Source organism: Fusarium subglutinans, assembly GCF_013396075.1.
Source record: "Fusarium subglutinans strain NRRL 66333 chromosome Unknown NRRL66333_c0000041, whole genome shotgun sequence".
NCBI lineage: Eukaryota > Fungi > Ascomycota > Sordariomycetes > Hypocreales > Nectriaceae > Fusarium > Fusarium subglutinans.
In genome coordinates, this window is record NW_023502104.1 from 296,909 (window position 1) to 312,882 (window position 15,974).

Sequence of the window (15,974 nt, forward strand, 5' to 3'; positions counted from 1 at the left end):
ATACCTTAGACTATGTACTTTAAACGTAAGTACAGTGAGACTGACATGGTTTAAAGTAGGTATTTTATCAATTTACAAGTTTCAGTTCTTTTTTTATGTCGGTATACGTGGAAGCCTACTCAGCATACTTCTGGTTCATGTATAACTTTCAATTTATAAACTTGTGAGCGGATACCATCAACACTCCTCAATTTTTCAGCATAGGCAGGTTTAGTGCAGCCATTCTCAGCCGGTAAATCTCTGCAAGCACGCCCTCGACAGCCTGGCCCGAATCAAGCGCAATTAGCCGTTCGTCCCGGTAAGCCGGCACATCGATGGTCTTCACATGCATATGCAGGTATCAGGCCACGCACAACAAGTAATCCGAGAGTTGCAGCCGGTCCGACGAGGCCTGCCTGCATGCATGAGAAACTTTGGTATCCACTTGGATGCTGTATGACATGTCTGAGTCAAAACACGAATTTGTTGGTGCATCAACAGCCATGTGAAGCTCACAGTAACTTGACAGCGGCTATCGTTACTCTGGCGGGATGCTGACCGTGGTGGCTTGGCCCCAGGTGCTGAATGTTATATGCTGTAATCCCATTCCCATTGACCAGAGTCTGCAGTAAACACGAAAAGCCAGAGCTTAAGCACGATTCAAGGCGTCTGTAACCTCCTTCTAAAGCAGAAATGACTACATCGTCTGAACTTCCCGATGGATACCCGGCCGAAATTACCGGGTACGCGGAACCTTGGATTTCCAGCCCTGGCGATTTGGTCGAAGTTAAGGTAAGTTGAAGATGGATTCTCCAAGAATCCTCTTTTAGTTCAATACGCTTGGACTATGGGTAATTATAGGCGGTATGCTAAAAATGGTATCTAGATATCCTCTACAGAACCCGAGTTGAATTATCGCGTAGTCCGTATAATTCATGGACCTCAGGGCAATGATACTTCTGGGATGCAACCAGACGTGATGGAGAGCATCTCTTCTGGCAGGTGTCAAGCTCACTATTAAGTCGCTCATCCAGGCTCTTATGGCATCATCGAACAAAGAGACTATGGGGTTAAGTCTGTTACTGGTATAGAATTTACCATCCATTTTCAGTGCCATCTTGTAGAGGCAAAGCATCCCCAAGCAATTTTCTCTACCCTCGATGTTCAAATGCGGAATGGCTACGCTGTTATGCTTACTTCCAAGGGCTTTCTTGAGTTCTGGATAGGGACTGGTGACACAGTCATGGCCGTATTAACAGGCTTTAAGCCAGAGCGACGGCGATGGGTAAAGCTATCCTTTACCTTACAGGGTGATGAACTTAGCTATGAAGTTTGTCCCCAGTCTTTCTTTTCGGATATTCCTCAACCCATATGCAAGAGCAGCAGCAACCTTGGGCAGGCTATAGATATTTCTATGCCCTGCACTCTTGTATTTGCTGCAACCTTTGCGTTATGTCCTGATAAAACATCCACTGTTCCCGCGAATCACTTCAACGGCCGTCTAGATAGTCCCGTCATGAAATCAACTGGCACTGGCGAGTCGATCCTCGCTGAATGGGACTTCTACCATGGGATGGCTGGTGACAAAATCTTCGACGTATCTGGAAACGACGCACATGGGCGACTGATCCATTGTCCGACAAGGGCAGTCACAGGATATAACTGGGATGGGATGGAGTCTGACTGGACTAAGGCAAGTCATAGTTATGGAGCTATTCACTTCCACGAAGATGATCTCGATGACGCATGTTGGGACACAAACTTCTCTGTTACACTTCCTGAGGCCCTTCGATCTGGTGTATACGCTGTTGAGGTAGAGTCAGTCAATGGTAGTGCTAAAGATACCATTCCTTTCTTTGTCCGACCTACAAAAACAACAAGCCAACAGTCAGGGGCTGAGGTTGCGTATATTCTTTCCACCTTTACGGTAAGCAAGAAGAATATGGAGCCTTCGAGAACTTCAGCTAATCTACGTGACAGTATCTTGCGTATGCAAATGAACACGTTTATGACAGAGCCCATGTCAAAGATAGAGTCTCTTCAAGGTACAAGGTTATACCGGATGAGCATGCAGAAAAGACAGTACGTCGAAACGACTTGGGGTTGTCCACTTACGATCTCCACAACGACAGTTCTGGCGTGATCTACTCGACTTCCAAGAGGCCTATCATGAATATGCGTCCAGACTACATAAGCTGGAACTTACACAGACCTCGTGGCCTGAGCGCCGACTTGTTTATGCTCGAGTTTCTAGAAAATAGCGGTATCGCATATGATGTGGTCTGTGATCATGATATACACACTTTTGGACATGATATCATAAGTCGGTATGGCACTATCATAACTGGGTCCCATCCGGAGTATCATACTGCAGAAAGCTTCAAAGCCTATATAGATTTCATTCGAGCTGGAGGTAATGTCATGTACCTTGGCGGTAACGGATTCTACTGGTCTATCGCCACTACATGTGAGAATTCTCATCGAGTGGAAATTCGACGAGGCGGAGAAGGCGTCAGAGCATTCACTTGTGAGGGAGGAGATCTTGTCTTCAGTAGCAACGGTCAGTCAGGCCTTTTGTGGAGATCCCGCGGTCTGCCCTCCAACTTCTTGTTTGGGGTTGGAAGTTGTGCTGCAGGTCCAGTGAGTCTGAGAATTTCTCTATGTCCGGCTGACAGTAACTGATCTCAAAGTTCAGGGTCCAGGAGTGCCATATAAGCGAACAGATGCCAGCAAAGAGAGTACATTTGCTTGGATGTTCGATGGCATAGGAGAAGACGAGCTTCTTGGAGAACATGGGTTTGGAGGTGGTGCAAGCGGCGACGAGATTGATAAATGCGACTACGGAATCGGGAGTCCTCTCAGTACCGTTATTCTGGCAACAAGCACAGGGCATTCCGACGACTTCGCCGTGTTCCCTGAGGACGTGACTATCCCTTTTCAGAACGTACTTGGCACACAGACTAGGGAGGTGAGATCTGATGTCACGTACTACGAAACAAGTGGTGGGGGGGCTGTGTTTAGTGTTGGGAGTATGAATTGGCTGTGCTCGCTTGGATGGAACCGATTTGACAACAACATTGCGTGACTGACAGGGAATGTACTTAGAGAGTTTGTGCGGAGGCATTGGTAGCTTGAAATCACGATATTCTCTTTGCTTCTATAAATCTAACGAGCCTATCTGTTTCTTTGCATCTTCGGCGCTGTAATAACGCACATATGTGGTCTGACAACACGTTGCCTTCCCGAGTCCTAAGGCACATAGCTTCGGATATTGCAAGTTGCATCGTGAGGATCGTGCTGAAAAGTAATCACTGGCTGAAATTCACAGGAGTACCAGCGGTACTAAATCCCTTCTCTAACCTGCTTTCTAAACCGAATCGGGTTATGATAACGCTAGCGTTGTTGGCCTCACCTCAAAATGGGGAACTATAGACATTTCTAAATACTTGCCTTCAGTTCCGCGCGAATATATACTGCTTGCAGTCAATCTGCATGATCATCTATCATCTGGGTTGACGACGATCCTAAAAAGTTGCAGAAATGCGTTTATAACAGTTTGAGTCAACTAGAGCGCGGGGGGCTAACTAAGCGGACTACAATACGCGCATTCGCTGTACAGGCCGATCGCTTATCAATGTGCATGCAACTGATTCTCAACTTATGTCTTGACCAGCAGACAAGTTTGTGTCGTAATCAAGCTACCAAAACCGTCGGACATACTTACCAAGTATTCCAGAATATCTCTTTGACACAGTCATACCATGGTGTTGAGAAAGGCAGAGACAGGAACTTGGCTCCCTACGTACTTTCCAAATTCTTCGCCTATGGTAGTATCTCTCCTTATGGCGTGTTCCGTGGCTATATCGATTGTACGTTGCCAAACAATCTCCAGCTTTTGGTGTTACTGACGATGGAGATATAGTCATACGGGGCCAGCCGTTCCATGCTCAACGGCCTCAACATTTTGCCAGCCTATACAGAATATTTCAACCTCAACGAGACAACTATGGGTGTAAGCTCCGCGGCCATCTTCATAGGCGGTTGTCTAGCACCAGCCTGTTCTGGTGTCTTCTGTGACCGCATGGGTCGACGCCCAGCCATATTCTGGGGCTCTGTTATCGCGATAGCAAGCATGGCTCTTCAAAGTGTTTCTCAAAACCTTGCCATGTTTATTATTGCTAGAGTGCTGATTGGCTTTGGAGTTGCACTTGCAAACATATCCAGTGGAACGTATCTCTCTGAAACCTTTCCAAGTGTATGGAGATCATGGGGTATGAGCATGTTGAATAACTTTTATTAGTAAGTGCCCCTCTGTTCTCGTCCAACATCGGGCTTAGCTCTAAGCTCTATAGTGTTGGTGCACTTATCATTGCGGTGGTGACGCTGTATACCAGTTCCCGGGACTCAACCTGGGCCTGGAGGACTCCGTCCATCGTCCAAGCTATCTTTTCTGTGCTCGCTATCTTGATCCTACCTTTTGTGTAGGTACACCCTCATCCAACAAGAGGTAAACCTCAAACTCACTGGGCAGTCCTGAATCTCCCCGCTGGTTGACGCATTACGGCCACCATGAGGCAGCGCGATTCTCGGTCGCTCTGGTAGCCTCCAATGGCGACATCGAGGACCCAGTGGCAAACATTCTGTACGAGAAGATCGTCCAGGGGTCTACTGTATTGGAGCAATCCACGAAGTCAAATATGTCATTCTGGGGTATGATTAAAGACGCTGCACCCAGGAGACGTCTCTTGATCAGCGCATCAGTGGGAACCTTCTCAGCTATTTCCGGAAACATCATCGCGACATTCTATCTAGGAACTGAGCTCAAGACAGCAGGTATCACAGACATCAGAAGTCAACTGAAAGCTGTAAGACAGTCCCTCTCATGGTTTATTCAAGAACTAAGCTGGATAGACCATTGCACTGAATGCATGGTGTTTCCCTTGCGCCCTAGTCGGAACACATGTAATATCCCAATGGGGCCGCAAGTCAACTGCCGCCGTAACAGAGACATTCCTTGTTATATGTCTTATAATCATTGGAATCCTATCCAAGGTTTACGTCGACGATCCAGCAGATGCCTCAAAAGCATTGATCTATGCCAACGTAGCCGTTATGTTTCTGTTCCAAGGCATTTATTCCGTGGCCTGGACACCTTTATTTACTTTATACACGCCCGAGATCGTCAATTTCTCTATAAGGGCTTACACTGTTGGTACTTCACAACTTGCCTTAAACACATCGAGGTTCGTGTAAATGCTCCTCTCATAAGTGTTCTATCTTTAACTTGCGCAAACACCAGTGCTGTCTTTGTTATCATTATGCCCATCGCCTTCAAGAACATAGGATGGAAGGTGTATATCATCAACGAGTCATGGGATGTTCTGGTAGTAGTGCTAATTGTAAGTCTGTTTCTCTTGGAGATAGCGCAGATGCTTGGCTAATAACCACAGTTGATCTTTTGGGTCGAGACGAAAGGAAAGACGTTGGAAGAGATTGATTCAGTCTTCGACACAAAAACACGTAATGGGAAAATGGGAGGTACAACTACTGCGGCCCAGGCCGCTCAGCTGTCTGTTGTATAAGCGGCGATTTATGTGTAACATACAATGGCATATACGGATTAGTTTGGTTCACTCCTGTGGTAAGTGCAAGCTTCATGCACAGCAGGGGTCGCTAGGAAACCTCAGATACTTTGTGATAGCGTGCGAGTGGCTAGCTGGACCAACGTCACCGCAAGCAAGTTCTTGTTCCCCAGTAGTATGATGAAATTAATCCTGTTGTCAAATACCAATAATACGATACTGTACGTAGGTAGCTACGGACCGCTATCTGGATTGTGAATCTAGCTAGCATTGTTGCTTGACAGACAGACACAGTCGTCCTGGCACAGAGAGTCACAATTCACAACGCTTTCTAATAATGATATACACACAAAACGAGTACACCGTCCACACTTAGTAATGTCCATTTTCCTATAAAATCACCTTTTTAAGCAGAGACTCTTCGAACAGGATGTCAGGCCCCAACGAAAAAGTCCTCTCTCCATCAGTCACTGGAGAGCTTTGTTCTGTCAAAGCTTCAGCAACAGGCGGAAGGCAATCCAGAGGTTTTGATCCCCATGCATGATAAAGGAACTCCACGACAGATCTCACCGCCCTACCACCGGCAAAGTGATTCATGGCCTCAACGTGGAAGACGATGAGGTTTTGACTTTGGTCGTCGTCATACAGGTGCCAAGAACAGTGATAGCCCAGAGTAGGCTTGTGAGGTCGGATCGCACCCTGGCCAGATGATGAAGTGCTGTTTCGCAAAGGTTTATGACTAAAGGTTCTCCGTCCCCCGGAAATGGGGGTTCGAGTTTGGTGATCAGGAGTTCGATGGCCATTGAGTAGACACTTTCAACGTGGAAACTCTCAGTGTCATATGTGGCACTTGAAAAGTTCTGACCGGCGACAGTTGCTATCTGGCCCAATCCGACTTGGCCCTCGTTCAGTCTGCTTCTCAGCTCACGCAGTCTGGCTTGCAATATCATTCGGGGCCACGCTAAGCCGATGATGCAAAAGATGAGAGGCCTTGAACAATATGTCGAAAAGCTCGATGGGCAGTCATGCGGATAGTCCTGCTTTTACGAAGCCTCGAAAGTTGGCGTCTGGTTCTAGAACAGGTGATCTTGACCATAGGGCTATAATCTCGGAGAGATCATGGTAATTGCGGAGACAGCTAGGGCGAAAGACACTACTAATGGCAATACGATAAACGAGCGTTTCTAATACCAGAGCTTGATGGGTGTTTTGAGGCGATTGGTCAAGTGCCAGGCATAAAGGTGCTGTAACCGATAGATATGTCAGAGAGTCGGTGACGGAGTTTTCGAATCTCTATACATTGATCAGTTTGAGAACGAACCATGGAAGCGGTGTGTTCACCTCAAATATATGCAGTAAAAGCACAGTCGCGATATTAGAATCTTGTGCAAGACTCTCCTCACTCCGCGTACTCAACCGAAGCTGCTTCAAGGCATCGCTGTGTTGTTGGAGAGCATGAATTCGCCAGCTCGGTTGAAGCTGCGAAATAATGATAGCCGAGCACGCGAGCCAGGCATGCAGCATACTGCGGGAATTAACCAAGGCTTCAAAGCCCTGAACTAGCATTGAGAACTCTCGGCCTTGATCTAGTCTCGACGTGGCTTGGTCGAGGACCTCGAGGAGTCCTGTCATGGAGCATGAAGGCAGGCCTTGGAAGCATTCGCTGAAGGCTCTTGTGTCGTTGATGTGTATTGGAGAAGACAGGCGACTTCCATTTCATAAGATTAATTCGTCGTTGGGAGCTTCTGGTGTGCTGGTCTCATCATTAGCGTCCTGCGGACTCAGACTCCGCTCACCAGCCCGGGAAAGGAGCTTCTGGCTGCGGCGTTCATCATTGCTACGCCAATTACAAGCCACTCTACGGCTCGAACAGCCATCGCAAGTTGGGCGGCGTTCGTCGCATTTCTTGCGTCGATTTCGGCCTGAGAGCAGAGTCAGTGATTTCGCCACCGTGTTGAGACTGTGGCCTTACATGGAATGCAACCGCCTGGCGACCGGCGATGCTTCACGCGCTCTTCTGCATGGACCAAGCCCGCTGAGTAAAGTTCAAATTGCGCAAACATCGGTCAGTTGTTGACGGATCTTGAGAATGTGAAAGGCGAGTAGTAGTTAGATAAGGTAACTAGGCCGGGATTGCGGGGTTTGCGGTAGGTGATGGGAGCCTATACTACCTTGGGATATTTCCAAAGCTGCACAGATAGAAGAGATCGGCCTTAACTAAGACATCAAAAAAATTATACATGTCTGAGGATAGGAGTTATGAAAGTAAGATTATAGGCTCAAAGTCTTTAGTGATCTCGGCTGATTCTGACATATTGATAACGTAATAATCACATAAGTAGGCACAAGCATATGTTGCAGATAGCGAAAATGACAACAGTTCGAACTCGAGCAAGCCTATTTGAGTCGACGCCAGAGACCCTTGATTGGGTGGTTGGAAAGTATTAGTGACAATTACAACCGGTCCGGGTGGAAATAGTATCGAGAAATAACGGTATATTGATATCTGTACATCGTCCTCTAGAGCCTTCGCCTTTTCAGCTCCATCTTGAGTCCCGCTGACAGCCCAATCAATATGGAATGGCGTTCGGACTGTGAGCATAGTCTGTGAAACGCCAAGTTCCTTTGATAACTTCTCTAATACGTCAATAGTGTGCATGTTCATTCCTGGCGGAGTCAACCTCTGCCAAGAACAGCTACTAGTTAAGAAGTGCAGGCTTAACTAGAGGACCAATTAGTGAAGCGATGATTCCATAGCTCTCCTCCCGCTGAATCACAGATGATAAGGCTGGCAGTTGACTCACTGGAATAACAATCTCAGGCTGGCCAGTCATGGGTGTCTGAAAGGTCGGCCTAAGTCCCCAGCCAGATTCGTTCTCATTACTTCACTCTGGCTTTTGGGAAGAGCGCAGAATGTTGGTATGAGGCGGCGGAACCTCGGCATCATCTGGCAGTTGGGTAAAACTCACTCTGATCTGCATTTGTCGCGTCGATCAGGCTCAAGAAACTTGAACGGCGTAACCACAATTGTATGTCGCCTAAAATAGCCTAAATAAAGACTTGAAACTTTTGGCGCTTAGACTGCAGGTTTGAAAGGTGTTGTTGGGTCATGTTGCTGCCAAGTTCATAACGAAATCTGCACAGAGTGTTGGCATAAGATGGACGACTAAACTTAGCCTAGTACTCATTTCTGAATGTAGATCGCTCTTTTGATTAGCCCCAGACGATATAATTGTAGAAGAAGTTCTTGAAGTATTCCATAAAGGCTTCGGAGTTAGAATGGGACTCCGTCCATTCTTGATGAAATTTCACATTGCATCACGTTACGCCCAAAACTTTGTCGACTGTCCGAAGTCTTTGTCGTAGGTCTCTGGCGGCATATCGCGCTCGATGGGGAATATATGGCTGAGGTAGATTAAGCTCAAGCGTTTGTCTGAGGTCTTCTTCTGTGTTGTCTAGGCAGAGGTAGTAGGAGACAGTGCGAAGATCGTTGTGGTCCCTTGAGAGAACACCAATGGCATCTAGATCACTAATTCAGACGCAATCATGGTACGTCAGTTGAACCGGGCTCAATCTCTTGTCGCAGTGAATATGAATAACAATAGTTTCTTTGGCGCTCAAAGCTTTCCTTGAGGGTCGGAGGCGGCAGAACGACTGGCTAGCGAAGGTTGTCGTACACTTCCACCACTTCTCCTATGTCAGCATGATTGCTTTCGTGGAAATTTTTGCAGAGGCTTACTTTCAGTGCCAATTTTAAAGTCGAGTCAATGGTAGGCATCTGCTGCAGCACCTGAGTCATAACTGTTCCCACCAAGGAACCCAATAGCGGCGAGGGTCCCAGGGAGCATGAAAGTGGACAAAGTCACAGGCAGGACCTTCAGCATCAGTGAACTGGCCCATTTCTTTCTTTCTCAAGATGACGGCGCCCAGATCCAGAAATCTCCGGGTGGCGAAGGTATTCTGGGATCTGATGCCATGGAATTTACCGTAGGCTAGAGGAGTCGAATGTTGTGGCGCCAGCAATATCGATGTTCTCCTTGATTCCGACCCCGAGACTATTCAAGGGCTTCTCATGGCTCGGTGTGAAGTAGGCACGGAATGGAACGGCTATGGCTTGATTTGGACATGTATCGGCTGTTGTTGCGTTTGAATATTCGATGCTTTCATGTGTTGTTAGCAAAGAGGGGAGGGACAGGCCAAAGCAGAGCATAGCAAGAAGAGCAACACTGGTCGAGGGACTCACGTCTGACACGGTGACTGAACGAACGACGCAACAAAAGTGGCGTGAGTATCTGAGAAAAGCTTCCTCACTGGCAAAAGTCCCGTGGCAGTGGCAAAATAGGGACCCTCTGTCAGGGCACCAGTTCCAGCTTTGATCGATCGGCCAAGGTAACTCTCTTTGTAACAAGTGATTGCAATCGATCCGCGAGGCCTTTTGGCAATCGGGGTCTAATGGGGTTGACTGTGTCACGATGGGCAAGGCCAAAAAAGGACAGGAAATGGCTATCCCAGACATCGTCTGTCTGATGGAAGTGGTGGAAGAGTTCATCCAAGTCTTGCACTAACAAGCCGGTAATGCTTTGGGTCAACAGGATAAACTTCGCTAGAGCGAGTCCAACTGGGAAGTCAATGACCAGGGGAAACTATTCGTAGAAGTTGAGGAAGGGGTCGCCAATAGCACGGATCACCTCTTACGATATTCTTTTTTCCCTGTTTTATGGCTGTGGATGTGAATTGGTTGTCCATCAAGTCCACTAACCTGCCTAGAAAGGTGCCTACCAGTTCGCTATAAATAGAATTAAAAGACCCCCAAGGGAGGGCGGTAATAGATGAAAGCGAGAATTCCATGTCATTGCTACCGCTGTGAGAGCATTGTGAGCGGGAAACATTTGTCAAAGCAGGGCCGTTATTGCAAGGAGGTTCAATCGAAATCAGCAATATCCAGACGAGTCCAACGAGTATCCAAAGCAGGAGCCATAAGCATAAAAGAGATAGCCAAGTGGATTTTGATGATGTTGACAGCCGCTGAGTGCTGAATAAAGGCGGCGGCTCCAACTTGCGCATGATAGAGATTTGTTGTTGCGAAAGCAAAGCAAGCTTTACAACGGCCACAGAAGTGCTAGAGGTAGTGGCAATGATCAAGGTAACGATAGCAATAATATGATATCGAAGATAGGTACGTTCTTACGTACAAGCATCAGCCGTGCGCGGGTTTGTTTGGGCTTTCAAGTCCTTGATCTCGCGACGTTAAATGATTTCGCGTGGGACAATCAAGCAAAAACAACAGCAAGCGAGTAGCACTATCGCTACTATACATACTTGATAAGACAGACTGACATCAAGAGCTGGCTACGTTACACTAATTACAACTTCTATCAAGTACTTATCATAGAAGTCAATTCAATATGGAAGCCAACAGGAAGCTTCGAAAGGGTCCCGTGCCTTTTGGAGCTCGGCGGGTTTGGAAAAGGAATTCATCTGATCCTTGATCAATAGTTTTTACTGATGGCTGCGCTACTCAACGTTGCAGTTAGATTGGTAGCGGCAGGATGCTGCGTGTTGATCTGATTGCCACTAATGATATCTCCATTCACACGCCACTGGCATAACTCAAACTCGTCCTTGTATGCGTATTGCCAAAGTAAACTCGAATCGGGAACTGAAACAACGAGTACATGATGGCATACCCGATTACAAGCATCTGACTCTCAAAGCCGGGCTCTTTGTCCGACCCAAGCTTGACATCTCGCACGTGATAAGCTGTTGCCTGATTCAATTGCTCAACCAACAACCTCGAGGCTTCACCGTCCACCTATTACATCAGCCCCGTCATCTTTTCTAATCCTCTCCAAATCTGGTAGTTGAGGAAGGGCGCTTAAATATGTCTCCTTCAACTGGCAAAAGTACCAGCAATACATCAGTCGCCTCTGACGAGTCCTGTCGGTTTGAAACCATCCAGATTATCGACACAGAGGAGCCTGAGTTTTATCGAAGAGGAGGCTTTCATCCAGTTCACATCGGCGATCACTTTGACAGCAGACGGTACAGAATTGTCCACAAGCTTGGTCATGGCGGCTTCTCCGTCGTATGGCTAGCTTACGATTCTTGGGAGTCAACCTGGGTGGCACTCAAGATCGTGGCAGCTTCGGACTCCTCTATGATGGAAGAGAAAGCATTAATGTGCCACAACATCATTTCTAGCATGAACGATGAGAGATTCGTTACTTACAAACGCTTCTTTTACATCGAAGGACCCAATGGCCGCCATCTATGTCTAGTCCTACCACCTTGTGGTCCTTCTTGCAACACCATGTCCCAATACCTGCAGAGTAGGATTCACCCCTGGCTGGCACGTAAAGTAGCTTCCCAAGCTACCAAAGCTATCGCACATCTTCATTCCCAAGGGCTTTGTCATGGAGGTAAGTAGCGCTTTTCCTCCCTACCTTCACTTTACTGATCCTCCATAGACTTTACCCCGAGCAACATCGTGTTTCGCATCCGTAACCTTGATCACCTTGATGATCAAGGTATATACGATCTTTTTGGCGAACCTCAACGTGATAGCTTGAGAACAATTTCTGGGGAACCTACTGGCGCAGAAGCGCCTCGATATATCGTTGGCAATCTCGACTTCACGTTAGCAGAGGATCTCATACTTGATGAAATCTGTTTGATCGACTGTGATCAAGCATTTTTGTCCTCGTCTTCCCCGAGGAAAACACTTGGGACACCTCCAGGCTTTCTGGCGCCTGAGGTGGCAGTTGGAAAACCTGCCAGCCCGGCGAGTGATGTTTGGGCTTTGGGCTGTTCTATCCTACAGATCAGGTCAGGCTCTTCTCCTTTCTCAATTCCCAACGTCGATAGCCCAGCAAACTTGCTTGGATGGGTCAGCGAGTACCTTGGCTGCATGCCGACATCATGGGGTGAGCCTCTATTCGATGATGATGGCCTCCCAACGACGGACACGACCAATGGCGAGCCCCTAGGCGAAGTGCTCGAAAACACGAGATCGCTCACGCAATGGATCAGAGATATCTGGGATCAACCAGAGAATCTTGAGGAGCTTCAGTCAGCATCAACTGCGCCAGAAAGAGTGAAGGATGAGAACAAGCCATATCTGGAATGTTACAGCAACAAATTTTGGAAACCGGCCGCGATCAGAATTGACAATGTCTACCTTGGAGCATACTCCGACAAAGTTGACAAGATCATTGAGTCACTGCCGAAAATATCGACGCAGGAAGCTGACTTGCTATCTGATTTGATATCCGGGATTTTTGTTTACGAGCCTGCACAGCGAGTGTCTGCAAGACATATCTTAGCTCATCCATGGTTTCACATGGACGATACGAGATGAATATTTGCTTCCAGCCTCTTGAAGAGAGTTATGAGATCATGATTAGGGAGTTCAATAGATAAAACACAGAACATAATTACAGACTCGAGGTGACGCGTTGTTCCCATTACAAGGCCAGTACACCCGGTAGTTATTCCCGGAGTGTCGTGGTCTAGAAGCCGGCTCTGAGCCGGCGGGTAAGTTTCCGGCCTGGTCTGGGGTTGCCACGCCGGGATATCCAAGATCTTATTCATGCAATCGTCATCAAAATAAGGTGACTATTGACCGATATACGGATGTTCTCCGTTTTCGGTGTGGCTCATCAGCAAAAATTCTCGAGATGATCCTCACAGATGAGAATGTTGTTCTTGCAATGCTCAAAGCTCCTCCGGCTTCGCTATTGGTGGGCTGACAGTAAGACGATGGGAACGGAGTGAGCGAATTGCCCCTGATCGGTGCGACTGGGCGAAATAAAGAAATACCTTAGACCATATACAAACAATTGAATGCATAAAGTATTCATCCCTTATAAATACTCGGTCAAGAGTCAAATGGTAGCATTCGTGGAATGTTGACAGTCCTGTCACACGATTCGGTCACGTGCTTTTACCAAGATCCTGAGTCATCACAATCACCCCGCCAAAATCTTTGACCCCTCCAAAATCTCGGGCTTCAAATTGGGGCAACGAGACCTACTTCTACCAGACGCTTCCCACTCCGTTCTTGCATAGACGAAGACGAGATCGAAAACGAGACCTGTAGACGCATACGAACGAGACGAAGCTACAGCACACGATTGCCACAGCAAACACTTTACCCGACAAACCTTCCCTCCTCCAACCCCGCCATCATGAGCTTCGACGCTGAGAGCGCGGCTCCAGCGCTCGCCACAGCCGACTTCAAGACTCTCGGTCCCTTGGCCGCTGATCTTGACAAGCACCTTACTCTCCGAACCTACCTTGGAGGCTACACCCTGAGTGAGGCCGACGAGAAGGTCTGGACTGCTCTCCGCACCAACAAGGTCGCCATTGGCCTTGTCCGAAAGGGCGCCTACGCCAACATCACCCGGTGGTTCAAGTTCATCGAGGATGCTCACCCCGAGTTGAAGGAGAAGCTCAACTCTGGCAAGGAGAAGCGCGTCGGTGGTGCCAACTACAACATTGGCCTCCAGAACACCGAGAATGGTGTCGTGACCCGTTTCCCTCCCGAGCCCAGGTATGTTCTTCACCGAGCAAGTATCGCGTGACTTTACTGACACCTTTCAAGTGGTTATCTTCACATTGGTCACGCAAAGGCTGCTCTGCTCAACGATTACTTCGCCAAGACTGCCCCCGATGGCAATGGCAAGCTCCTCGTCCGATTCGATGACACAAACCCCTCCAAGGAGAAGCAGGAGTTCGAGGACTCTATCCTCCACGATCTCGAATTGATGGACATCAAGTACGTCTCCGTCACTCACACCAGCGACTACTTCAAGGAGCTCTACGAGATTGCCGAGCAGATGATCCTCGACGGTAACGCATACGCCGATGACACCGACCCCGAGGTCCAGAAGGATGACCGCAAGAACCGTCTTGCCAGCAAGCGACGTGACCGTCCTGCTGAAGAGAGTTTGGCCATGTTTAGAGAGATGAAGAACGGCACAGATCTGGGCCGAAAACACTGCATCCGCGCTCGCATCGCCTTCGACTCAAGCAACGGCTCCATGAGAGACCCCGTTATCTACCGATTCCCCAACTGGAAGGGCGCCGAACCCGCTCCTCACCACCGAACCGGCTGGGACTGGAACATCTACCCTACCTACGATTTCGCCTGCCCCGTCGTCGACAGTCTCGAGGGTGTCACCCACGCGCTCCGAACGACCGAGTATGCCGACCGCAACGAGCAATACCACTGGTTCATCAACAACCTCAAGCTCCGCAAGGTCAACCTCTGGGAGTTTGCCCGTATCAACTTTATCCGAACATTCCTTTCCAAGCGAAAGCTCACCAAGGTTGTCGACACCGGTCGTGTCAGCGGTTGGGATGATCCTCGCTTGCCCACTGTCCGCGGTATCCTCCGTCGCGGTTTGACCGTTCCCGCTCTCCGTGAGTTCATGCTGAAGCAGGGACCTAGCCGGAATATCGTCACCATGGACTGGACAACTATCTGGGCTATCAACAAGCGAATGCTCGACCCCGTTGTACCCCGGTACATGGCCATCGAGGAGAAGGACGCCGTTACTGTCACCGTGACTGGCGGTCCCGAGAAGTCATACAAGGAGGACAGGCCCAAGCACGTCAAGAACCCCGACGTTGGTACCAAGCAGGTCACATTCGGACCCAAGCTTCTCCTCGACCAAGCCGATGTTGCTGAATTCGCCGACAACGAGGAGATCACCCTGATGAGCTGGGGAAACGCCATTGTCCGCGGCCTCGACAAGTCGGCCTCACCCATCAAGGACCTCAACCTCGAGCTGCATCTCGCCGGCGACTTCAAGACCACCAGCAAGAAGGTCCACTGGCTAGCGGCCGACCCCGAGAACCTGGTCAAGGCCGAGCTCTGGGACTTTGGCTACCTCATCACCAAGGACACGCTAGAGAAGGATGACAACCTTGACGACTACCTGGCCGAGACAACCGCCTGGAAGGTCGATGCGCTGGTCGACGCTAGCATCGCCGGCCTCAAGGAGAACGACTTTATCCAGCTGGAGCGCAAGGGATACTACCGTGTGGACAAGGCTCTTGGCCAAGGTCCCGACGGCCGAGCTGTCCTGTTCAAGGTCCCCACAGGTGGCCAGAAGGGTTAAGCAAGCTAAGCTAAGCTAAACAAAAGGGCGGGGTTTTTTATGAAGTCTTGTGTGATTTGATGACGGACATGTAGTTATGAAAAGACAAAGTACAGTGGTAGAAATGCGAAAAAAGAGGAAAATATCAGGACCATGATGAAGTCCCTTGCACAGTTTTGCGTGCAGCATATGTCACGCTGTCCCTTTCGCGATGATGATTCGCTCTATTGATGTCAGCGCTGATGCAGATCCACCAAAAGCGGTATCCTCTCGGACACGATGGGGAAATCCCTGCAGAAACGAGTGCTTC

The 15,974-nt window shown here is 48.6% G+C and overlaps 3 protein-coding genes across 3 annotated transcripts; all 3 read left to right on the forward strand.

Moving 5' to 3' along the window:
• Positions 1-672: 672 nt before the first annotated feature.
• Positions 673-5,561, forward strand: FSUBG_4575 (uncharacterized protein; the record flags this gene model as incomplete). The annotated part of the gene is made up of 11 exons (XM_036682579.1): positions 673-771; positions 1,091-1,906; positions 1,960-2,619; positions 2,675-2,947; positions 3,716-3,848; positions 3,951-4,278; positions 4,332-4,460; positions 4,511-4,844; positions 4,891-5,222; positions 5,279-5,378; positions 5,430-5,561. The coding sequence occupies 11 exons, from the start codon at positions 673-675 to the stop codon at positions 5,559-5,561; spliced, it is 3,336 nt and encodes a 1,111-aa protein (XP_036539990.1).
• A 5,881-nt stretch (positions 5,562-11,442) lies between these two features.
• On the forward strand, positions 11,443-12,918 carry FSUBG_4576 (CMGC SRPK kinase; the record flags this gene model as incomplete). Its single annotated transcript, XM_036682580.1, has 2 exons — positions 11,443-11,980; positions 12,029-12,918. The coding sequence occupies 2 exons, from the start codon at positions 11,443-11,445 to the stop codon at positions 12,916-12,918; spliced, it is 1,428 nt and encodes a 475-aa protein (XP_036539991.1).
• Positions 12,919-13,747: 829 nt separating this feature from the next.
• On the forward strand, positions 13,748-15,685 carry FSUBG_4577 (glutamyl-tRNA synthetase; the record flags this gene model as incomplete). The annotated part of the gene is made up of 2 exons (XM_036682581.1): positions 13,748-14,112; positions 14,164-15,685. 2 exons carry the CDS (start codon positions 13,748-13,750, stop codon positions 15,683-15,685), a joined length of 1,887 nt encoding a protein of 628 aa, XP_036539992.1.
• Positions 15,686-15,974: the final 289 nt, after the last annotated feature.